Source organism: Phyllostomus hastatus, unplaced genomic scaffold (assembly GCF_019186645.2).
Source record: "Phyllostomus hastatus isolate PE091 unplaced genomic scaffold, TTU_PhHast_1.1 phas_contig_58, whole genome shotgun sequence".
NCBI classification, from domain to species: Eukaryota; Metazoa; Chordata; class Mammalia; order Chiroptera; family Phyllostomidae; genus Phyllostomus; species Phyllostomus hastatus.
In genome coordinates this window covers 29,290,309-29,315,862 of record NW_025333916.1, presented here as the reverse complement: position 1 = coordinate 29,315,862, position 25,554 = coordinate 29,290,309, and the positions used below count along the sequence as shown (strand labels likewise).

Here is a 25,554-nt window from a genome sequence, read left to right as displayed (position 1 = left end):
GGTCCCAAATTTGCATGCAGATAAACCAGGAGGAACAACTGGGGAGTAAGACAGACCACACAACTCAGGGTTCCAGGGCAGGGAAATACAGCTTCAAAACCTCTGACTGGAAATATCTGTGGGGGTTGCAGTGGTAGGAGAAACTCCCAGCCTCATAGGAGAGTTTGTTGGAGAGACCCACAGGGTCCTAGAAGTACACAAACCCACATACTCTGTTTGCTTGTGGGTAGTGAGGGAAGTGACTGAAAGCTGGCCAAGAGCTGAGCAAGCAGCATTGTTCTCTCTCAGACCCCTCCCCCACATACAGTGCCACAATGCAGCCACATGGGTTGACCCACTCTGGCGAATACCTAAGGTTTCCCCCTTTACAATGTAGCAGGTGCCCTGAGACCAAAAAAACACAACAAAAAAAACAAAACCCACACACAAAACATGGCCCAAATGAAAGAACAGAACAAATCTCCAAAAATAGAACTAAGTGATTTAAAGATAGTCAGCCTATCAGGTACAGAATTCAAAACACTGGTAATCAAGATGCTCACGGAAATGGTTGAATATAGTCACAAAATAGAGGAAGAAGTGCAGGCTATGAGAAGTGATATAAAAGAAAACAGTGAAGGTAAAGAAATGGAACTCAACGATTTGGAGCAAAAGGAAGAAGTAAACATTCAATCAGATCAGAAAGAAGAAACAAGAATTCAAGGAAACGAGGAGAGGCTTAGGAACCTCCAGGACAACTTTAAACATTCCAACATCCAAATCATAGGGGTGCCAGAAGGAGAAGAGGAGGAGCAAGAAATTGAAAACTTGTTTGAGAAAATAATGGAGAACTTTCCCAGTTCGGCAAAAGAAATAGACTTCAAGGAAGTCCAGGAAGCTCAGAGAGTCCCCAAAAATTTGGACCTAAGGAAGTACACGCCAAGGCATATCATGATTACATTACCCAAGATTAAAGATAAGGAGAGAATCTAAAAGCAGTAGGAGACAAGGAGATAGTTGCTCTGGCAGTGTGGCTCAGTGGATTGAGCACTGGACTGTGAACTAAAGCATTGAGAGTTCAATTCCCAGTCAGGACACAAGCCTGGGTTTTGGGCCAGGGCCCCAGTATGGGGCATGCAAGAAGCAACCACACATTGATGTTTCTCTCCCTTTCTCCTTCCCTTCCCCTCTCTCTAAAAATCTAGAAAAAGAGAGAGAGATAAGGAGATAGTTAACTACAAAGGAATTCCCATAAAACTTTTAGCTGATTTCTCAAAAGAAATCTTGTAGGCAAAGGAGTATTTAAAGTTATGAAAAGCAAAGACATATATCCAATATTACTCTATCCAGCAAAGCTACCATTAAGTGTTTCCCGATAAGGTAAAGTTAAAGGAACTCATCATCATGCCTTTATTATATGAAATGTTAAAGGGAGTTATCTAAGAAGAAGATAAAAAATATGAACAGTAAAATGATAATAAACTTGCAAATATCAGCAACTGAACCTAAAAAACCCCACAAAAACTAAATGAATAACTAGAACAGGAACAGGATCCCAGAAATGGAAATCACATAGAGGGTTATTAGCCAAGATGGAGGAGGGAAAGAATGGGGGAAAAGGTACAGGGAATAAGAAGCATAAATGGTAGATACAAAATAGACAGGGGGAGGGTAAGAATAGTATGGGAAATGGAGAAGCCAAAGAACTTATATGTACGACCCATGGATATGAACTAAGGAGGGGAAATGCTGGTAGGAGAGGTGGTGCAGGCCGGAGGGGAATAAAGAGGAGAAAAGAAATGGAACAACTTTAACAGATAATTAATAAAATATATTAAAAAATAAAATGCCAAAAATAAAAGAATATGGTTGTAATGGGTACAGATAGTCATTTAGAATGACTAAAAGGAAGAATAAATTATTAAATATTTTAGATTTAACTTTCACATAGTTAAAACTAAAGTTCATTTTAAAAAGTTAATGGTGTTATATGATTTTAGGAAGTGAAACCCCAAGGTATCTCCTTAGTTTATATTGAGATACAAGCTAGAAAGGATGAATGTACCTAGGAGGAAAGGATGTTACAAATGTACTGAGAAAGGGAGCAAAGGAACTAAGATTAGTAATCAAAGTGATATTCAAACTGGTACTTAAAATCTGCTGGTTTGTATTCTTTTTATTTAAGTTATATTTTATTGATGGTGCTGTTAAAGTTGTCCTGATTTTTCCCTCTCTGACTGCACCTGGCAGCCCCCACTCCCTCAAGCAATCCCCTCACCATTGTTCATGTTCATGGGTCATGCATGTAAGTTCTTTGGCTGCTCCATCTCTTATAATGTACTTTACATCCCTGTGGCTGTTCTGTAACTACCTATTTGCACTTCATAATCCCCTCACCTCTTCACTCATCCTCTCACAACCCCCTCCCATCCCACATTCATCAAAATGCTCTCCATATCCATGGTTCTGTCTCTGTTCTTGCTTGCTTAGTTTGATTTTTAGATTGACTTGATAATGTATTTTTTTGTCATTTATATTGTTCATAATTTTGATTTTGTTCTTCTTCTTAAATAAGTCCCTTTAACATTTTATATAGTAATGGTTTGGTAATGCTGGACTCCATTTTTGGGGGGGCGGGGTCTGGGAAGCTCTTTATTTGCCCTTCAATTCTAAATGGAGCACTCTTGGCTTAGGTCTCTGCTTTTCATGACTTTGAATATGTCTTGCCAGCCCTTCCACCCTGTGATTTCTTTTGAGAAATCAGCTGATAGTCTTATGGGAACTCCCTGTAGGTTACTAACTTCTTTTCTCTTGCTGATTTTAGGATTCTGTCTTTATCTTTAACCTTTGGCATTTTAATTATGATGTGTTTTGGAGTGAGCCTCTTTACATCTAGTTTGTTTGGGACTCTGTGCTTCCTGGATTGCATGTCTATTTGCTTCACCAAATTAGAGAAGTTCTCTTTCATTATTTTTTCAAACAGAGTTCTAATTTCTTGCTTTTTCCCTTCTCCTTCTGCACTGTTATGATGGGAATGTTGGGTTACTTGAAGTTGTCCCAGAGGCTGCTTATACTGTCCTCATTTTTGGAGATTTTTTGTTGTTGTTGTTCTGATTGGTTGTTTTTTGCTTCCACATGTTCCAAATCATTGATTTGACTCTTGGCTTTCTTCACTTTACTGTTGTTTTCCTGTAATTTGTTCATTATTTCAATTAGTGTAACCTTCATTTCTGCCTGGATCTTTTTGATGCTATTGAAGTACCCAGTGATTTCCCTGAGCCTCCTAATAACCAGTGTTTTGAACTCTGCATGTGATAGATTGCTTACCTCCATTTCATTTAGCTCTTTTTCTAGAGTTTTTATCTGCTCTTTCATTTTGGCCATGTTTCTTTGCCTCCTCGTTTTGGCAGCCTCTTTGTGTTTGTTTCTATGTATGCTTTAGAATTACTTGATGTGCCAATTACAAGTAATGAAAATAACTTTATTTATTTACCAAAAACAATCAAACCTTGTTTAAAGGCTTTTTTCTAGTTAAAATTCACAGTAGTGCTTACCTGCATTTATTGTTAGGTAGCATTATCTTGCATAATAAATATATCTTTTTTCAGTGCTCTCTCAGAGGAGGAGAAATCTACATTGCGTGCAGGGCTAATCACCAACTTCAATGAACCAGTAAACCAGGTGAGTGAGAAGATGAATGCTGATTATTCTTTCTCTTTCCTTCCTTTTTGTTTCTTTTCCAGACTAATTTTGTTTCTTGGCATTAAAAAGGAAATGTTACTACATAATATCCATTTGTGATATTTATACATACTTCTCTGTTGGTTTTTTAATTTTGAGACCCAGTTCTAGGTGTTAAGAATTTTGGTTCGATTTGGCTATTATTTATTTAATGTACAGAAATCATTTTAATACATACTTGTGTACTTCTTAAATGTCCTCAGTTTTTGAGCAAACATTGAAAGGTAATGTCTCTATATTTGTAGTCTTTCCACATAGAAATTGATTTTAATGATTTAGATCATCTCTCCCCCCTTTTTGTAAGCTGTAGGATGATTTCAGGTTTTTGTCTCTTTCATCCATCACATTTTCAATTCTTACTACATGGAGAATAGATAGTAAACTATACAGTCCCCCCGCCATAGTGGATTTCTTTTTCTAAAAATAAATGAAGTTTTGCTTATGGATACAGAGTATACTGTATTTGGTCATGCATCCAATGTAGCTTTACTTCAGCTTATTTAAATGATCTCAGTTTTTTGCCTTACAGGTCCTTAAGCAGATAAGGGAAGGTGGAAAGGAATTGAGTAACTCTCACTGGGGCAGGGGTTTATTAGGATGGGTTTGGGTGGTTGGGAGATAAACCACTGGTTAGATGTTCTGTCATCCAGCATTTGAGATATACTTATCTAAACAGATACCATTATTTAAATATCTAATATTTGATGTTCATTTCTATTCTTAGGTCAGTAGTTCTCAAATTTTGTGATCTTAGAAGTTCCTTATACTGCCAAAATAAAACTCTAAAGAGTAGTATCTGTTGATATTTACTGTGTTAGAAAATGAAACTGAAAAAATTAAATATTAATTAAAATAAAACCATTCCTTGTTAACATAAACAGAATTTAAAAAAAGTGAATGATAGCTATTTCTCAAAACAATATATAATTTAATGAGAAGAATTGCATTGTTCTGCATGTTTGTGTATGTCTTTAGTGTCTGGCTCCTAAAAGAAGATACCTGCATCTTCATAGCTGCTTCTGCATTTACTGTGTTGCAACATACTATTTTGGTAGAAGTTACATGAAGACAATGTGTTATTATGAAAGGGAAGATCTCACGGAAAGCATTTTAGGCCCCCAATCTGAGGTTCATAGACCACACGTTGAAAACCACATCTTACACACTGGTTTTGTGAAAATTTTACTCATTTTGGTCAAATGTATAGTTAACCAAAAAGGTAACTTTCAACTGTGAATGCATTTCTTATTCATTGTTTTGATTGCATGTGTTTATTTTCAGTGATTAATTTTTCCTTCTCCAGATTGCAACTCAGATTGCAGTGCTGATTGCAAAGGTAGCTCGCTTGGACTGTCCCAGACAGTGGCCTGAACTGATTCCCACTCTTATAGAGTCTGTGAAAGTCCAAGATGATCTTCGACAGCACAGGGCATTACTTACCTTCTATCACGTTACCAAGACTCTGGCCTCTAAACGTCTAGCTGCTGATAGAAAACTGTTTTATGATGTAAGTAATTTAACATAATTTGATTATGAAAATTGTGCTTATATAAAAATTGTAATTTTATGTAAACATTTTATTGAAAGGTTATGAATTTTTTCTAAATGACTTCAGAGTTTCAAAATAATAGGTAATATCTGAAAGATTTGAGGGGAATTGGTTGGGTAGAAACAGTCTGAAGGTAAAGAGACTGGTTTGAGGCTATAGAGGTAGTTCATATGAGATGCTGAAGCTCTTAAATGAAGCAGTGCAAAAGGGAACATTTAGGAGAGTATATAGAGGTGAAATCTAGGAAGTTAAAATTGACATGTCTGGGTAATGGATGGATGTAGGGTAGATGTAGGAAGGAGTCTGACATCACTGGGGGTCAATAGTCCTTTATTGGGTGTTTTAGCACCGTTTGTTGAAGATCTTTTTTTTCATTCAATTGCTTTGATGCTTTTGTATTGGACTGTCTTGACTTACCAAAACAGCAATTGTTGTTCAATGTAACATTGTTCAATGTAACATTTTGGACTGCACCGTGTAACACTGGTGAGTCTTAAAGTATTTTTAACAGTGTTCTTGCTTTTTTTTTTTGGAATCTTCAGTTTGGGAATCTACATTTGGCTCCCCCAGGTGATTCTTACATACACCAAGTTTAAGCCAGAACCATACTATGTCTTTGTTTTTTTAACCCAGTGGGTTCAGTCAGTCTTATGTTTACTGAAGATACTGAGTATAGGAGTTCTTTTTGTTAAAGGTTGCTTTTAAAATGTTGTCATTTTTGCTTGATATATAACTAGGACTAAAGAAATGAACAGTCCTGGCTGCTGGCTCAGTTAGTTGGGGCATTATCCCGTACACCAAAAGGCCGTTGGTTTGATTCCTGGCCAGGGCACATAGATTGTGGGTTTGATCTCTGGTTAGGACACGTGCAGGAGGCTACCGATTGATATTTCGCCCTCTGTCTCGCTCTCTCAAATCAATAAACATATCCTTGGGTGGGGATTTAAAAAGAAAAATAAATGGACAGTTTATGTTCTCAAGTCTTCCTATGAATTTCTTGCTAATTTTTCTCACCTTTATCCTTTTGATTTGTCCCTCCCCCCCACCGCCCCCCACCCAGATGCACTACATCTTTAATCCTTAGATTTCATTGTTATTAAAATATGTAGGACCTTGATGTTTCAAATATATATGGCATACTGACATAAACAGAATATTTTGGGAAGAAATTATTCTTGACCGCACCTTTCACTTGTCAGTGTTAGAGCTTTTTCCTTTGATTGAGATGATTTTTGGTTATGTCCAGTTCGTTACCTGCAGGGTTAATTCTTCTTTTGATGTCTTCCTGCCTTTCTTTTGCAGTCAGTTCTTTCTGTAAAGTTTTATATACCTGTTGACAAGCCATTAACAAGTCTTCTATCTCTTAAGCAATTCAGTGTGCCTTGATCCAAAAATAATGGATCCAGACTTCAGTTTTCTAAGTTCTTTTTGGTAGTCATCAGCTTCATTAGCTTTATTCTGGTCTGAAGACAGAAGTCCATCAAGCTCTTGCGATGGCTGTGTTCCTCTGGCAGCTCTAAGGGGAGATCTGTTTGCTTGCCTTTTTAGCTTCTAGAGACCACCTCCGTTCCTTGGCTTGTGGCTCCTTCCATCAAATCACTCCAACCCCTGTTTTCATCCTCACACCTATGTTTGTCCATTTGTTTTATTATTGGAAGTTTTTCATATAGAAGCTTTATATGGAAGATTCTGTGTTACTGTTACTCTTTATTACCCTTCTATAGAAGTCTTAATTCTTACTTTGGCTTTCTCAAGTTTTACGCTCCTAATGCGTTGCCTTGGTTTTCAGTATAATTTTTATTTAGCCTAGGCAGTCTCAACAGATTTTATCTTAGCAGGGACTTACTCTGTACACCTTGTTTGAGTTTGCTTCCTGAACACTTCAGTTCTCTTGCTGAGTTTTCTAGTAGTGTGATGCTACTTCCTTTCCATGTAGAATAAATACAGGCCTACTCAGCTCACTTCCAGCACAACATTTTTTACATTGTGTTGAGTTACAATTGTTAACTACCTTTTTTGTTAAGAAGGTACAGGTGTTTTAAAAATTTGTTATGAAATTATAGAGACATACAGAAAAATAAAGGACAGATATAAACTGCCATATATCCATGACCTAGATTTAGCAGTTACCATTTTATTTTTGCTTTATTGCTTTTTCTAAGGTATTTTAAAGTAATTACAAGACTATATAACATTTTATTGCTAAATACTTTGGTATTCAACTGTAAAAGATAGGTGGTTCTGAGGGGGGAAAAGTTTAATATATAAAATGCCAGAAGAAATAAAACTTCCTATAATGAATGGTTTCTTTTTGATATTCATGGAGTCAAGTCTATGTATTTCTTAGTTAAAGTCACTGAGCAGAAAGTGGGTGGCACTATCCTGGCTTAGAAAAAGGAAATACCAGTATTTGGGGTTTTCCTGTACCAGTACCTAAAACATTTCATTCAGGGGCTTATTTTTATATTATCTAACTGAATATTCCTTTCCCCCTTCACATTTTTTCAGAAGAAATATAGAAGGAAGATTTTCATTCTTCTGATTTGCTTCCTTCCTTTCTTTCTCTTTTCTAGCTGAGCCTTACATAAGCGTACATCAGCTGGTGTTTTCTGGAGCACAGAGAAGCTTGTGCAGGGCTTGTGTGCATAGGATACTTGGCGCTGCTCCCAAATTCCTGTCATTTTTTCTTTGTCTCTTTCCTTTCACCATTGGGCTGAAAAGATAGTTTTTATTGCTGCTTCATCATCTCAATCATCCCTATTTGTATAGAGGCCTTGTGTAGGCTAGCTAAAAAGAATCTTGAAGTGGAGCCTTAATAAATGCCTAATATCATTAGCCAGGTGCTTAACTCCAGAACTAGAATCTGAAACAAAGGAGAATATTACTTAAACATTTTTTCTGTACTACTGTTTTTCTTTTTCTTTTCTTTGTTTTTTTAAATTATCCTCTAGTGCCTTTAAGAGTCAGCCCTTCACTTAGGATGGCCCCCCTGCACTGAGAGGGAGATGCCTGTGTGTCCTGCCAGACTCCCCCATTATAGCTGCGCCCAGGGGAGCTGAGAAAGCATAGGCCAGGACAAGTACTGTTTCTTTCTTGATTTCTGTTTCAGGTGCTGTATGCCTTCAGTCAGCAATGCCTGCTGTTTGCCAACCCACTTTTGTGGTTTTATATTTATAGTCCTAATTTAAAGAACTTTTATACTGTTACTTTTGGGGACCAGAAAGAGGGAAGACTTAATAAAGATCTGGTTTTGCCATTAGTATCTGTAAATGTTACTGTGTTAATTTTTAAAGAAGTGGGGATGAAGAATTTCAAACATTACTTAAGGTGGGATGGAGTAAAACCTTTGATTTACTGACTTGTCTGAATTACTGAACTTTCTCATACATGTTTTTCAATCAAATTATAAATGAAAAAGAGGATGATTTTATGGAGCAAAATACCATTTTATTTTAATGACTTTGATCGTACCATGAGGAAATACTTCCTTTTATCCAAATCTCGTGATGGTGAGAACCTTGGTACAGTATTCAGAAGTGTCCTGCGGTATATTTTGTTCTCTGCATTGGGAGTGAATGGGAGGGTTTTTCGTTCAGTGCGTATACTATAATTTACATCATGCGTATGCAGTGGTGGAATTCTGTAAGGGATGGTCTCCTGGTAATAGAAGCAGCACCTGAAAAAATTAAAACAGTTAAAAGTAGTTTTGCCTGTTTGCTACCATTACTATAAAATACCTTTAAAATAAATTCTGGCATGATTTCAAAATATACTGGTGATTTAGAGTGGCAGAGTCTCCCTTAATGTTTTTCTTCTTAAGCCAATGTGAGATTCCATTTGATCAACTCTTTGTCAAGCTTAATTTTACTTTTAATTGAGGAAATTAGAATGGTTACCATTGTTGTCTTTATTGAGTCTGAAGTATAGTGATAATGATATTTTACATATATGTGAAAAACATTTAGTGTATATTAGCTGTATCTTTGATAGATAGTCGACACAAATAATAGAACAAAAGGACACATTTTTCTGTTGAGTGGTGCACACAGAAGAGCCGGGATTTACTCTTTTTAGATGAGATTCTGATTCCACAATTTGTTGCATTTATATTAGCAGCAGTGTTGGCCTCAGTGAACATGTGGGAAAATTTTCCTTTGTGCAGTTATGAAAAGAAAATTCTACCATTACCGAATTATGATATAACTTTTGGAGAATAGGAGTTACTATACTGACTCTGAATGTGTGGGATAGTATCTACTTAGTATTAATTTATATTTTGATGTTGGAAAGTTTAAATAGAACTTATTTATACAAATAATGCTTATTTGTTTTATTAAATTACTATGTAATTAATTGGTAGTTACTATATTCAGAGGCATTAGAACATAAAGATTAAAAATGCAGGCTCTGAGTACATTTCCTGATTTAAATCTTATCTCTTCCTCTTATTAATTATGCTGTTCGCTTTTGGACAGGTTACTTAACCTCTCTATACCTCAGTAAGTTTTCTTATTGTAAAAGGGGAATAATAATACTACTTTTTAGATTGTGATGATTAAATACATTGGTACAGGTAAACTAATGAGAGCAGTGCCCATGACAGTATGTATGGTTCAGTAAGTGTCTTACTGTTATTATAATAAATGTATTATTATTCTGTTGTTAATATTGTTATTTTATCATGTAAATGATAATTATCTGCATAAATATTTGTGTCCTGATACCTTTTAAAAAATTTCAAGTGACTTTAGGTAACACTCAAATTTTTACGTAGACAATCCTTCTGAACAATCTTAATAGACTCTATGTGTATGTAGAAGTTAATATTAAACAAGTAGTTTTAAGGAGGAGACACAAAGAAGGGCTATGAAATAATTCAAGTTGTCATTTTCTTGTAAGCAAGGGACTGTTTCAGAGTGTAATAGTTTTCTGTTCTTATTTAAAATTTGGATATGCCATACTTTTGGTTTTATATTATTTTTCATTTTAGAGTATGTTTATTAAAGCTGGGAACAGTGAAACAGGGAAGGGCTTAGACTGGAAAAAGCAACTGGAGCAAGCCCAGGCGGGGTTGCCGTGGCTCACTGAGAGGTCGGAGAAAGGGGAACCTTGGAGGACAGGTTCAGGGAGTTAGCTGGCACGAGCTGGGCCGCCCATTGCTCCCGTTTGCAAGTCTTGTGGAGTGACTTAGAGTTTACGGGGTTCCTGCCTGTGGGGGAGGAGGAGGGGAAGGGAAAGGTGCGGGTATACTCCCAGGAGAACATGCCTAGTTTAAAATCTGAACTTTATTTTGGTCTTATATATAATTTCTTCTGTGCCCTGACTCTAAATCCTTCTGTTTCTATTCTTACCCTTTATTCTAGCTGACAAATATTTTTATGATTTGTATGCTTGTAAAAGTTTAGGATGCTATAACTTAAAATTACACAGTAAATATAATAAAAGTTAGAATAATGGATGGATTTTCTGACTCTAGATATATTTTAGCCTCATATTCTCAGAAAGGACCTACTAAGAAAAATATTAACATTTATTGAAGCTATAAGTAAAGCTTACACATTTGAGCTAAAGCTTCTTTTTCCCCGTCTGATTATATCCCTTCTGTTTTTAAAATATATTTCATTGATTATGCTGTTACAGTTGTCCCAGTTTTTCCCACTTTGCCCTCCTCCTCCCAGTACCCTCCATTCCCTATGGCAATCCCCACCCTTAGTTCATGTCCATGAGTCATGCATATAAGTTCTTTTGCTACTCCATTTCCTATACTGTTATTGATACACCCCTGTCTGTTCTGTACTTACTAATTTGTACTTCTTAGTCCCTGCACCTTTTCCCCGATTCTCTCCCTTCCCCTCCCAGCTGATGATCCTCCAAATGATCTCCATATCTATGAATCTGGTCCTGTTCTGCTTGTTTGTTTAGTTTGTTTTTTAGATTCAATTATTGATAGCTGTGGCTTTGTTGTCAGTTTGATGTTCATAGTTTTGATCTTTTTCTTAAATAAGTCCTTTTAACATTTCATATAATAATGGCTTGGTGATGATGAACTCCTTTAACTTTACCTTGCCTGGGAAACACTTTACCTGTCCTTCCATTCTAAATGATAATGTAGATTGCAGGTCCTTGCTTTTCATCACTCTGAATACTTCTTGCCAGTCCTTTCTAGCCTGCAGTTTCTTTGGAGAAATCAGCTAACAGACTTACAGGAACACCTTTGTAGGTAACTCTCTGCTTTTCTCTTGCTGAATATAAGATTCTCTCTTCATTTTAATTATGATGTGTCTTGGTGTGGTCCTCTTTGTGTCCATCTTGTTTCGGACTCTGTGCTTCCTAAACTTGTATGTCTATTTCTTTCACCAAATTAAGGAAGTTTTCTTTCATTAATTTTTCAAATAAGTTTTCCATTTCCTACTCTTTTTCTTCTCCTTCCAGCACCCATATGATTCAAAATTTGGTACATTTGAAGTTGTCCCGGAGATTCCTTGCTCTATTCTCATTTTTTCATTCTTTTTTCTTCTTGCTGTTCTGATTGAATGTTTTTTTGTCTTCCTTATGTTCCATATCATTGATTTGATTCTCAGCTTCATCCACTCCACTGTTGGTTCCTTATACATTTTTCTTTATTTCACTTAGTGTAACCTTCATTTCTGACTGGATCTCTTTTATGCTGTTGAGGTCTTCACCAAGTTCCTTGAGCATCCTAGTAAACAGTGTTTTGAACTCTGCATCTGATAGATTGCTTATATCCATTTTGTTCAGTTCATTTTCTGGAGTTTTGTTCTATTCTTTCATTTGAGCCATATTTGCCTCCTCAATTTGGTAGCCTCTCTGTATTTGTTTTTGTGTATTAGGTAGAGCTGCTTTGACTCCCTGTCTTTTTTTTTTTTTTTAATTTTATTTATTTATTTTTAGAGAGGGAAGGGAGGGAGAGAGAGAGAGGAAACATCAATGTGCGGTTGCTGGGGGCTGTGGCCTGCGGCCTGCAACCCAGGCATGTGCCCTGACTGGGAATTGAACCTGCAATGCTTTGGCTCGTAGCTCGCGCTCAATCCACTGAACTATGCCAGCCAGGGGACTCCCTGTCTTAGTAGCATGGTCTGTTGCAGAAAAGCTCACAGATAAGATGGATGAGAAGGAGCCTCAGGTAATCACCAGGGTGGGGCATCCTTGTGAACCAGGTTGATGGAGTCTCAGATATGGTGTTAGGATCTGTGGCTCTGGGTGGGGAAAGGCTCAGAAAAGGGACAGTGGTCACTGACTGGCCTCTGGAGATTTGTCTGGGAGGAATCTCTCCTACAGTACTCACCCTGATGCCAGATACTTCAGTTTCTCCCCATATGCCACTGCTGCCTTTCCAACTGTTTTTCTGGTGCAGTAGTGCAGAGGGAGTGAGTCTGTGTAAGTTCTAAGTTTATTGCAGGCCCTTTAAGAGGAGATCCTTGAGAATCTCATACTTTCTTCTGTCACCTCAACTCCCACTGGTTTTTACATCCAGAAGTTATGGGGACTTACCTTCCTGGCACTGGAACCCTAGGCCAGGTGTTCTGCTGTGGGTCTGGGGTCCCTTTTTCCCGAAGTATCCATCTCAGTTTTTATCCACCAGACGTGGGTGTGGGACTGCTCATTTTATGTCTCCGAGTGTCTGCCCCTCGTACCTTTCTGTACGAATGTGACTTCTTTAATTTCTTAGTTGTCAGACTTCCATACAGCTCAGTTTTTTGACGATTCTGGGTACTGGTGTTTTTATAGTTTAGTGTAATTTTCCTGTGGTTGTACAAGGAGGCAAGCCATGTTTACCTGCATGTCCATCTTGACTGGAAGTTCTCCATACATTTATTTTAAAAGAGGTGACTATACATTCTAATATGAATTAGCTCCAAGACACATTGGGCCCCATGCCACCTCCTCCAGTGCCCTGTGCCCCTGCTTTGGCTCCACTGGGTTTGGCCAGTCCTGGGAGCACATGAGGCGGGGGAAGGAGGTCAGGTTATATCCCTTCTAATTAGATTATTTGCTTCTATGTTACAACAGTATTTCATGGAATGATGTGAATTTTAGACCATTAACTTTTTATGATACTGCTGCTTGTGCTGTTGTACTGCTTGAGATAATTGTCATCATGATGTTTTGGCTGTAACGAAACATTAAGAATTAAATAATTTGACACTATTTCTGAAATGTTTTATGTGTACTTGAAAATATGCTAAAGTGTCTTAAAAGCAGTTATTGCAGCTGTTGTCAAGAGTGCATGCAGGACAAGGGGGAGGCAAGGTCTAGTCTTTATGGATCAGTCAGTGAAGATAGGAGCCACTCTTAGATTCAGACGGTTTATTTATTTTGGACTGGAACAGAAGTTAGCCATTGGTACCCACTCCCTGTGGTCTTTGTCCTGAGTGCCTTAAAGAATGACCAAAGCAATAGGGTTGAATAACTGGTGCAATTAGTGGGATGCCCCATTGCTGAGGAGCCGCTTCTAAACTGTAACTAAGTGGTTTTATTTTCTCCATCTCTCTTCTGAACAGGGTGGGGAAGAAACTGTCCCATGACATCTTAGCAGAGGAGATAGGGCAGTGAACAGGAGATGGTCTAGTAGTTCCTTACCTGCCTTTCATCCTTTTGTGCCCTGGGAAGATCACAAGGTGTTAGCCAGTATTCGGATTAACTTTCCCTACAGGTGTAAGCACAAGCTGTTAAAATTCCTGAATTAAAATAATAAAAATAGAACTTGATTTTTCCATAGAAATATTGTTATATTTACAGAATTGCATTTCTGACTGGTTGCTGATGGCTAACCTTACCATAAATAAAATGTTTCACTAGTTGAAATGATATGCTTATATTTGAATAAGAAAATTTTTCTGAAGTCTACTAATAATAGCTAGTCATATGCATTTTCATCTGTTTTTTATTTAAATAAAATGGCCGTGCAGGCTCAGCTAGATTGGTCCTAGACCCTGTGGAAGAAAACTGAAGATGCCACTGAAGATAAAAGTGAAGATAATGCCTCCTCAACCTGTGAGGCAGAGGTTAACTGCATCTCAGTGTGAGAGGAGGGATTTTAGATAGCAGTGCACATTAGAAAAGCATCCAGACAAGCTTTGGGTCTCTGTGCAGTGGTTTGTATGTTTCCAGTAAATGCTCAAAAACCACATGGGTAAAACTGGCAGAACACAGAAATTTGACTCCTTTGTATACATTTTTTTAGTATATTGCCTTAATCTGATATACTCAGTGACAGTCCATAAATCAGTGTTTTAAAAACTGAGCATTGAAACCTGTAAGCAGAAGATAAAAAGTACAAATAGAAAATTTCAGACTGTAATGTAGGCATTATGCTCAGTATTTTTTCAAGAAAATAATATTTTAGGGAGGTTATGTGGATTTTGTGTGTGTGTTCATAGCAGAAGCCGATGTAAACTGTATTTACACTGCATTTTGACCCAGAAAGTTTGAAACGTTGTGATAAATGACTCTTAACTATGTTAAATCTCATAGAAAATGTGTGCTCAATTTAAAAACCTAAATGTATTAATCTGTAGGTCTCATTGATTACCGAAATCTATAATGTGAACAAATTTGTTGATATTTCTTTACAGTTAGCTTCTGGAATTTATAATTTTGCTTGCTCTCTGTGGAATCACCACACAGACACATTCCTTCAGCAAGTTTCTTCTGGCAATGAAGCTGCTGTTGTTCTCAGTTCCCTAGAACGAACTCTGCTGTCATTGAAAGGTACTGTTAAACTTGACGTGCTTGTTTTTGAAATGACATACCTCAGAACAGTCACCAAATAGTTCTTCTGGATGGATTTTCTGTTACTAGTCTCACTGAGAGAATAGGAGTTAATTTCTCCCTCAGAGACAAGGGCTTATTTGTAGTTTGTTTTTCTTTTATGATAATAGTGCTTCCTTTACTCTGATGGATGAAAGTGTGCAATAGTTTTGTTACATTCATGATACTGTCATCTCATGGCTCTGAATGCATTCCTTTCAAAGTAGTAAATATTCCTACTTTCTTTTGCTTCCACTGTACATTGCTCATGTCTGTAATGTTAAGGGCTTCTACCCTCATTGTCATGCTAACTCTGCTCTCCACAAGGTTTAGTTGAGCTCTGTTTTCCAGTTCTTTTCCCAGAGAACTCAGGTTCCACTTTACTGCTTGTGCCTCAGGCTCACTTAGATTTTAGACGGTGCCTGAGGGGTGTCCTCTTGGCTTTGTTTTCCTATGCTTTGCATGTAGGCATTCTCTTGGCATAAATCTTCATTTTTACCTTCCCTAAGCTGGGTTATTTTTTATCTTGAATGTATTCTGAGATTCCTTTTCTTTTTAAAATACTGGATTGGTTATTCTCTTTGTCTTATAGTCTCTTTTCTGGTTGCTAAAACTCTTTTAGTTTGTTTTTCTTAGTTTGAGCTCAAGGAGCTTTTAGTTTTCTCTTACTATAGTCTGTTTAGCATCCTTCTATTTTCTTCACAATCCCTTTATCATACTCACTCTAGTACCTTAAGATGGCACCCTACACTCTTGGCACTAGTCTGCCACTTATATTAACCAGGCAGAGGATGCACAAAATCCACACTCTCAGCATATTTTGGTGAACTTTATGCACAGGGTGAATGCTGTTAAAGGACTGCTGACAGTAAAATCCATTGTGCAGGTGGTTAAACAAGTGGGTGGAGATGGTTTTGTAACCATCCTTGAGGAAGAAATTCAAAGGCTTTAGAGAGAGATAAGATATATACTTAAGAAAGAATGAGAGAAACTTGTTTAAGGTTATAGACATAAAACTGTGTATAAATACTGAATTTAATGATTGAGGAATTTTCACGTTTTCTTCTGATTATAGACTTTTCTTGCTTTACTGATTTCAGAGTTTAACTCCAGACCCCAGGGATGTAGCTCTACTGTACATTAGCCTGCTTTAAGCTTTTCCGTATCTCCACATATCAAGGTCCTTGATACACATTGGCATTTTTAAGGCATTTGGCCTAGAAAAAAATTCCATAGCATTTTTTAAAAAGACTTATTCTGTCCAACTATGAAGCCTTGAGGCATAGTTTAAAGTTTATGGACTAGATAGAGGTAATCTTTTCAATTTCAACCAATAAGGGTTATTGCAGGTGAGAGGTACTAACAATTATAGAAATTAAGTGAAATTTTGCATTGTAGTTTCAGAAAAATTAGTAGTTATGATGGGAAGAGCACTGGTTTTGAGTCACAACAACTTGGCTTTAGTTCCATCTTTCCTACTTAGTAAACCAAGCAATGACCAGAGGTTATCTTTCTGTATCTGTTAAGCATAAAGATTATAACCTTCAAATTTGATGAGGTTTTGTGATTCTGAGTTTTTATCATTATGATCATGATTTTAGTAGGATAGTTTATGAAAAAATAAGATGCAAATAAATCTTGATTTTACTTTTCAGTGCTGCGTAAGTTAACTGTTAATGGATTTGTGGAACCTCATAAGAATATGGAAGTGATGGTAAGTAAGTGAAAGAGGTAACTGACTTCTTGTGGCTTTAGGAAAATGTTTGGTATATTCCTGCAAATTTTGAAGCTTATTTTTTAAAAAGATTTTACTTGTTTATTTTTAGAGTGGGGAAGGGAGGGAAATGTGTGGTTGCCTCTCATACGTCTCCTACTGGGAACCTAGCCTTCATCCCAGGCATGTCCCTAGACTGGGAATTGAACCAGTGACCTTTTGGTTCATAGGTCTGTACTCAGTCCACTGAGCCACACCAGCCAGGGCATTTTTTTTTTACTTGACAATCATTTAAAAGTTTTTATTATGTGACAGCCTGAGTTTTATTTTTACCATTTTGTGTGTTAATTATATTTTTGGACTTGTGGTTTGTTTTTACTACATCAAAGCAACTATTGTGTGAAGGAGATGACATTGCGAGTGTTTATTTGAATTTGAATTTAATGAACTGTGAATTTGATTGCTATTGTAGCATTACCAAATGTATCATAGATATTCATATTATTGATATTTTCCTTTGCCTATTTTTATATATTTAAAATGAATTTTTCCTTCTGATCATAACATTTATACCTTCTTTTTGTAGTCAATTAAAAAAGTAATATACAAGAGGGAGAAATCCTATCAATAAGCCCAACAAGTTGTAATTTCCTTATTGGTATAGTGTCCTCTACTTTTTTCTATGCAAAAATATATAACTGCTTTTATTTTATCCTGAAACAAAATGAAATTGTATTATACTTACTGAGATATGTATTAGTTAGTTTTCACAGTGAGTTTAGGTCAGCAAAAACGTTGCTTTCTGTGGATTGCTTGGGAGGGCCACACAGAAAGTTTGGAAAACGCACGTCTAATTGGGTCTTTGGATATACTCTCGATTTGACCAGCTCCACTCTTTTTTACCGTGTGTGTGTGTGTGTGTGTGTGTGTTGGTAAGATTTTTATTGAAATAATGGTTCTATTGTTAAAAGAAGTTAAAAACTGCTAATATACATTATAATCTGATGACTCTTTTGTTCTATGAAAGCATTACATGCTTATTATTTTAAAGTTAATTACATTTTAATTTTTAAAACAAGTTTAAATAGGAAATTTAACAAACCATTTAAAAACTCATTAGAGATATTGCTAAAATTTCTAAGTATCCTTTTAAGACATCTTATGCATATTCTTTTAGATACACTTTCCCTTTCCCTTGATTTTATATAAACAGGAGTTACCTGCTATTTTGTTACTTGCTTTTTTAAAACTTAGTGTATTGTGAATATTTCTCATGTCAGCAGTGAATTGATGATTACAGTTGGTGGACCATTTTTTTGAAACGATAATTAGTATAGCCTTCCTGTAATTCACTTGCCCAGTTACCTATTCATAGGACATATAGGTTGTTACCAGTTTTTAATTGCTGATAAGTGATGTTGGAACAAACATTTGGGTACATATGTCATTGTGTACTTTTCTAATGATTTCTTTAGGATGAATTCTTAGAAATGGAACATAGTATTGATGTATTACCAGATTGCCAGAAAATATATCAAAAATCAACCACAATTTTAAATACTGATACATTTAAAATATTTGCAGTCATTACCAAACCACCAGAAAACAATTTTCAGAAATCAGTTTTACAATTCTCCTTCAATTCCCTCACTAGAATGTAAGTTCCGTGAAGCAGAGACTTTGTTTTGTTGACTGTTCACTGCAGAGCTTGGAACAGTCTCTCATACAAAAATGCTCAGTAGTTATTTGTTAAGTGCATGAACACATGATGTGGTAGAAGCATTATGTCAAGAGACTCAGTAATTATTATATGCAATATTATGCTGAGTATTATCAAATTATATTAACTAAAATTATGTTGGTCAATTTTTTCCAGCAAAAAATGAATTGATTTGAATCACATTCTCATATACTAGAACAGTGGTTTTCATTGGATCTGCTAGTATTTTGTAAGCCTTTGGCTTTCCCTTAATAGTCTTTTTTTCTGTCTGCAGAAATTATAATATTTGTCAACCTTCACTCAGTTACAAATTCTATATTGTAGCATTTAAGGTGTACTGATTGAAGATAGAATTTTAACAAATTGAGGACATCTTTTTAAATAACATAAAGATCTTAAAAATACATGGAACTTAAAAATAAGAAGTGCTAAATGGTAGTGGTGAGATTCTGATTTCTGGAGGCACATAGATTTGGATTTGAATTTCAGCTTGGCCTTTTTAAAAAAAAAAAACGGGCTTAATTCACTTTATTTTCCTTGTACAAAAATTATGTAGTGGCCATAGCTTGACCCTGGGTCCTCTGCACAGAAACTATGCTATGGGTCTTCACAAGATGGTCAGTGAATTCCTGATAGGTAGACTTGGTGAACATAGTCTCTTTCTAGAGGTCAGGGATGAGATAGCTGTAGGTAGGTCTTAGAGATGGCATCAAAGGTGGCCTTGGCAAAGTTGCCCAGCGTAGCAGTGCAGCCCCTGGCTGAGGGGTAGCAGCCGTTGATACCAGCCATCATTGGCAGCTTTTTGGACACAGGGGCCAAGACGGTGCTAGTGCCCCTGGGTGCAGGGTTTAGTCTCACCAGCATAGAGCCACAGCACCTGGTCACCTTACAAGGGACAGTGTGGTGCTTGCTGATCTTGTTATCCCAGTAGCCTCACTGCACAGGGACAATAGAGAGCTTGGCCAGGATGATGGCCCCACGGATGGCAGTGGCTACTTCCTTTGAGCACTTAAAGCCCAGACCAGCGTGTCCAATGTAGTCCCTGATGGCAACAAATGCCTTGAACCAGATCCGCTGGCCTGCATGTGTCTGCTTTTGCAAGGGCATAATTTTTAAAACCTCATCCTTGAGGGATGCCCTCAAGAAAAAGTCAGTGATTTCAGATTCCTTGTTGGGCAGAGAAAAGAGATAGATCTCCTCCAGGGACTTGATTTTCATGTCCTTGACCAGGCGGCCCAACCTGGTGATTGGAGTCCACTCCTTATCCTCAGCCTTGCCTCTGAGAGCTCCACAGCCTTGACCCTGACCCCTGTCACTGCCTCTGCTGGGATGCCGCTGCCAAATCCTCCACAGAAGCCACCGCAGACTCCCATTCTGGGTCCTCTGGGCCCTTCTGCAGCACCAGTGTCATCCACCATTTGGTGTTTCCTGGGGAAAAAAAGAGATTACTTTGGTCTTAAAAAAATTCATCTTTATTGTATTTTTTCCTGTTACTATTTAGTCACCTTATACTCTCTTCCCCACAGCAGTCACCACACTGTTGTCCATGTCCATGAGTCCTTTTTCATTTTTGCTCAGTCCCTCCACCCTTTATCTCCCCCCCACCCACTAGCTGTCATCTGCTCTCCAACTGTGAGTCTTTCTCAGTTTTGCTTGTTAGTTCGCTTTGTTCATTAGATTCCACTTATGAGTGAAATCATATGGTATTAGACTTTCTTTGACTGGCTTATTTCACTTAGCATAATGTTCTCCAGGTCCACCCATATTGTTGCTAAGGTAAAAATTTTCTTGTTTTACAGCGGAGTAGTATTCCATTGTGTAAGTGTCACGTAGTTATTTTATTGACTCATCTGTTGATGAACACTTGGGCTGATTCTATATCTCAGTGATTGTAAATAATGCTGCAATGAAGATAGGGGTGCTTATGTTCTTTCAAATTAGTGTTTTGGGTTCCTTTGGATATATTCCCAGAAGTGGAACTGTTTGGTCAAAAGCCAGATCCATTTTTAATTTTTTGAGGTATCCCCATGCTGTTTTCCACAGTGGTTGCACCAATCTGAATTTACACCAACAGTGCAAAAGGGTTCCCTTTCCACATCCTCGCCAGTTGATTTATTGATGATAGCCATTCTGACAGGTGTGAGATGTTCTCTCATTGTAGTTTTAATTTGCATTTCTCTGAAAATTAGTGATGTTGATCATCTTTCATATGTTTATTAGCTATCCATACATCCTCTTTGGAGAAGAGTTTATTTAGCTCTTTTGCTTATTTTTTAATTGGGTTTGTTTTTTTTGGGTGTTGAATTTTATAAGTACTTTATAAATATTAGATATTAACCCCTTATCAGATGTATGGCAAGTATGGTGTCCCATTCTGTGGGTTGTCTTTTTATTTGGGCTTAAATAAATAACCCCAGGCTGCTTTGTATTTTCCACCTTAGTTTTTAAACTAATCATCCATTGAACTGCATTGTTGATCTAATCAGCTGTAACCTGCAGCTTGGATTAAGCTTCACAGGGCAGAGCAGAGCAATTCCTGCTGGTAGGGCTATTGCTTACCCTCAGGCCGATGCCACTTAGAGAGGAGTGGTCTGCTTAAGAAAGATGACTTCTGCAGTATGGGGAATGGCTGAGCACAGGGATACTGGCAGCTATTCCTTCAGTTATTTTTCTGGAGCCACCAACCCACGGTTCTCCTCAAGTGTCTCTAGTTCACTGTGCTCTCCCTCTGCTGGACCCCAGAGTAAGTGGCTGCAATGAACTTTTGTGCATTAGCCCTTTAAAAGGCTCTCTGTGTCTCCAGGCATCTCTCCCTGGCAGACAGAAACCCTGCTGCTTTTCACTGCTGTATGTTACCTGGTTTCCTTTCAGGCTCTGGTGCTGTAAGCTGATGAGCCCAGCTTGAGGTTTAGACCCCACACTTCTCAGGGCCACTGATATATCTCTTCAGAAGTTGGGCTGGCCCTCATGGGAGCCCAGCCAGCCTTCTTGCTCCTCCTCTGCACTCCCTACCAGTCTTACTGTGGTGAAGTGATTTCTTCTGTCTGTCCTTGGTTATAAGGCTTCTCTCCAGCTGGTATTCAGTTGATTATTCAAGATGATTTCTTTATAATTTAGTTGTAATTCCAGATTGGTCCTTGGAGGAGGTTAGTGTAGATTCAACTTACTCATTCACCATCTTGGATCCTCATGGTTATGAAGGCAGAGAAGTCCACAATCTGCCCTCTACAAGCCAGAGAATCAGGAAAGTCTGATGTGATTGCATAATGGGGGCTGAAGATGTAAGTCCAAACATGAGTCCAAAAGCCCAAGAACCAGCAACACTGATGTCCAGACATGCATTACACCTGTCTTTATTTTGCCTAGTTCAGCCTCTCTTCATACTGCTCCTCAAGCATGTCTTGAGATGAGGAGGAATGGTCTGCGGAATTTCAGGTAACTTCCCTTTTTTCCACAACCACTAAACCAGAGCAGAGACCACAAATTCCCTTGGACTTTTCTTCATAGCACGGCCGCTGGCTATTACTTTCACCATACTAAGTTTCCTTTTTTGTAACATGGAGATAAAATAATAGTACCTGTACTTCTGGTCAAGATGGCAGCATAGGCAAACATGGCTCACCTCCACACACAACCACATCAAATTACAACTAAAATATAAAATAGCTATCATCCAGAACTGACAGAAATTGTCTTCCAGTTGAGTGGAAGTCTGACAACTATGTGGTAAAGAAACCACATCTATCTAGATTGATAGGAGGGGCAGAGATGCGGAATGTGCTGGTCCCACACCCATATGTGGTAGATTAAAATTTGGGAGGGAAATCTCAGAAGTGAAGAGTTCCAGCTGCATACCAGGCACCCCAGCCTAGGGTTCCAGTGCCAGGAAGGTAAGTCCCAATAACTTCTGGCTGCAAAAACGAGTGGATATTGAGTAGTGGAAGAAACTTCTCGAGTCCCAAGCAGTAACTCTTAAAGAACCCACACCCAAATTTAGTCAGACTCATTCCCTCTGAGCTCCAGCACTGGAATAGCAGCTTGAAAGGTGTCACTGGCATACAGGGAGAGATTGAAGTGTCTGGTATCAAGGCAAGAGCTGGGGACAACTTTCTCCCGGACAGAAAGGCAGACAGAGGCCATTGTCCTTTTTCTGAACCCTCCCCAACAGAGCAATAGAATTAGAGGTAAGTGCCATATCTGAGATTCCATCAACCTGGGTTAACACAGTTTTCCCCACCCTGGAGATCCCCTGAGACTCCTTCCCACCCAATTTATTAGCACATGCAAACTGTTAACAGTGACTTTTTCTTGTGAATGGATTCATAAGGAAACAATCATTAGCTGGCTTCAGTGAAACCACAGACCTCGAATTGATAGCTAAGTGGTCCCAGGCCCAGCATTAGCAACAGCCAGCCAAGATTCACAGCTTGGCTTTACCTGGGAACCTCCAAGCCCAGCACAAGTAAGTCATCTGAGATTGCCTTATAGCTTATGCATGGTGACTGTAGACGATGTGGGGGCTGACTTTGGTGTGCACTACGCAGAAAACCCCAGAACCTGTGGATCCAGTGGACAGGTACAGACCACACTGAAGCACCACCCCCTGCCACTGCACAGCTGATCCTCCACAAGGGGCAGTGGTTGATAGCCAGTGGGCACAGCCTATACATGAAGCCGACTGGCCTGGATAAATCCCTCCCATTGATCTGCCAGCACCAACCAAGGTTCAACTACAAGAAGAGGGGTTTACTCAGCCCACAATAGGGTACATCTCAAATACCCAGCTTGTATGATGGGGGGGCTCTGCCACTGGACCCTGTAGGACACATACTACATTGGTCCACGGTACAAGACTTGGAGTCAAAGTAGCTCTGCCTAAATCATAGAATCAAACACAGGGAGACTAACAAAATGAGGAGACAAAGAAACATTGCCCAATTGAAAGAACAGATCAAATTCCAGAAAAAGAATGAAACAAAATGGGGATAAGCAGTCTATTAGATGTAGAGTTCAAAACAGGTTATAAGCATGCTGAAGAAACTTAGTGAGGACCTCAACAGCATAAAAAAGATCCAGTCAGAAATAAAGCACATGCTAACTGAAATAAAGAACAGTACACAGGGAAGTGACCGTGGAGTGGATGAAGCTGAGAATCACACCTATGATTTGGAACATAAGGATGCAAAAACCAACCAATCAGAACAAAAAAACAGAATCCGAAAAAATGAGAATAGTGTAAGCCGCCTGTGTGACAACTTAACGACATCTGATATTTACATCTTAGGGGTGCCGGAAGGAGAAGAGAAAGAGCAAGAAGTTGGAAATCTATTTGAAAAAATAATGAAAGAAAGCTTCCTTAATTTGGTGAAGGAAAGACATGCAACTCCAGGAAGTACAGAGAGTCCCAAACAAGATGAATGCAGAGAGGCCCATCCTAGACATATAATCAAAATGCCAAAGGTTAGAGATAAATAAAGAATCTTAAAAGCAGCAAGAGAAAAGCAGTTAGTTACCTACTGGGGAGTTCCCATAAAACTGTCAACTGATCTCTCAAAATGTTCAAAGTCATGAAAAGCAGCGACCTATAGCCAAGATTGCTCTACCCAGCAAAGCTATCATTTAGAGTCCAAGGGAAGATAAAGAGCTTCCCAGACAGGAAAAACTAAAGGAGTTCATCACCAAACCATTATTATATGAAATGTTAAAGAGACTTAAGAAAAAGATCAAAACCATGAACAATAAAATGTCATTAAATATATATCTGTCAACAATTGAATCTAAAAAACAAATTAAGGAGGAAGAACAGAGATAGAATCGTGAATATGGAAAGCATTTTGATGGTTTCCAGATGGGAGGGAAGTGCGGGGGAATGGATGAAGAGGTGAAATGATTAAGAAGTACAAATAGATAGTTACAGAATAGCCATGGGGATATAAAGCACAGTACAGGAAATGTAGTAGCCAAAGAACTGACACACATGACCTGTGGACATGAACAATGAAGTGGTGTGAGGATTGCTAGAGAATGTGGGGGATCTAGGGTTAGTGGGGCAAAGGGGAAAAAATTGGGACAACTGTAATAGCATAATCAATAAAACAATTTTAAAAAAGAAATAATAGTATCTACCTCATTGTATGTTTTAGGATTAAGAGATGATTTTTTGTAATAAGCTTAGCAATTAATCAAAGTCTGCCCATAAATTGCCATTTAATAGCAACTTTAATTTGAATTCTTATTCTATTATTTTGTAACATTAGTCAAGTAACTTAGTTTATTTGAATTACAGATTAGTGCTGTCTATGATTCTGTAGATTCCTGATTCTGTTGATAAGCTTACTAAAATTGATGGCCTTTATAATTTTCTACTTTCTTTAGAGAACCCTGACTGATACACTGATTTTGTATTAAAGAAAATAGGCCCTGCTTGGGTAGGTCAGTTGATTAGAGCATTGTCCCAATACGCCAAGGTTTCGGGTTTGATCCCTGGTCAGGGCACATATAAGAGGCAGGCAACAAGTGAATGCATAAATAGGTGGATTGATGTTTCTCTTTCTTTCCCTCCCTCCTTCCTTCTCCCTCCCTCTCCTTCCCTGTCCCTCCCTTTCCCTCCCTCTCCCTATCTCTCTCTAGAATCAATCAGTATAATAAAGTTCTTTTTAAAGAATCTATTAGTAAGCAATATATTTCTAAGGAAAAGGGGAAATAAGACAATTTATTTTAGTCATTTAGCTGGAAAACATTTATTACACAGTACTTTGTTGAAAAAACCTAGACCATCTAAAAGGACATGTGACATCTTTGATGTTTCTGTCTCAAAATTAATGTGGAGATGTCTACAATTTTTAAATTCTTAAAAATCATAATAAAGTTGTTTTCATTATCCTTTCATACTTAATCTGGAAAATTTTCTTAGAATGTTTTAAAATATACAGGGTTTGGCACAAATAATGCTCCTTTTTTATTATACAATCATAAGCATGTAATTCTGTAAGATAATAATATCACTCTCAAGCACACCATATGGCATTAAAATGTTCAAATTAAAATGAGAAATCATTACACCCATATTCTTACTCTACC

The 25,554-nt window shown here is 37.8% G+C and overlaps 1 protein-coding gene, 1 non-coding gene and 1 pseudogene across 4 annotated transcripts in view; 1 reads left to right on the top strand and 2 right to left on the bottom strand.

Moving 5' to 3' along the window:
• The window catches only part of IPO11 (importin 11), a 182,372-nt gene that overhangs the window by 24,569 nt on the left and 132,249 nt on the right, over positions 1-25,554 (top strand). For all 3 annotated transcript variants that reach the window (XM_045847914.1, XM_045847913.1, XM_045847916.1), the window contains exons 4-7: positions 3,588-3,660; positions 5,024-5,227; positions 14,866-15,001; positions 16,696-16,754. In XM_045847914.1, the coding sequence (XP_045703870.1) occupies positions 3,588-3,660; positions 5,024-5,227; positions 14,866-15,001; positions 16,696-16,754 (472 nt within the window). The remainder of the gene's footprint in view (positions 1-3,587; positions 3,661-5,023; positions 5,228-14,865; positions 15,002-16,695; positions 16,755-25,554) is intronic.
• On the bottom strand, positions 8,209-8,348 carry LOC123825029. Its single transcript, XR_006786811.1, has one exon. It is a non-coding gene; the product is annotated as a small Cajal body-specific RNA 11 (non-coding RNA).
• On the bottom strand, positions 19,023-19,892 carry LOC123824642 (annotated as a pseudogene).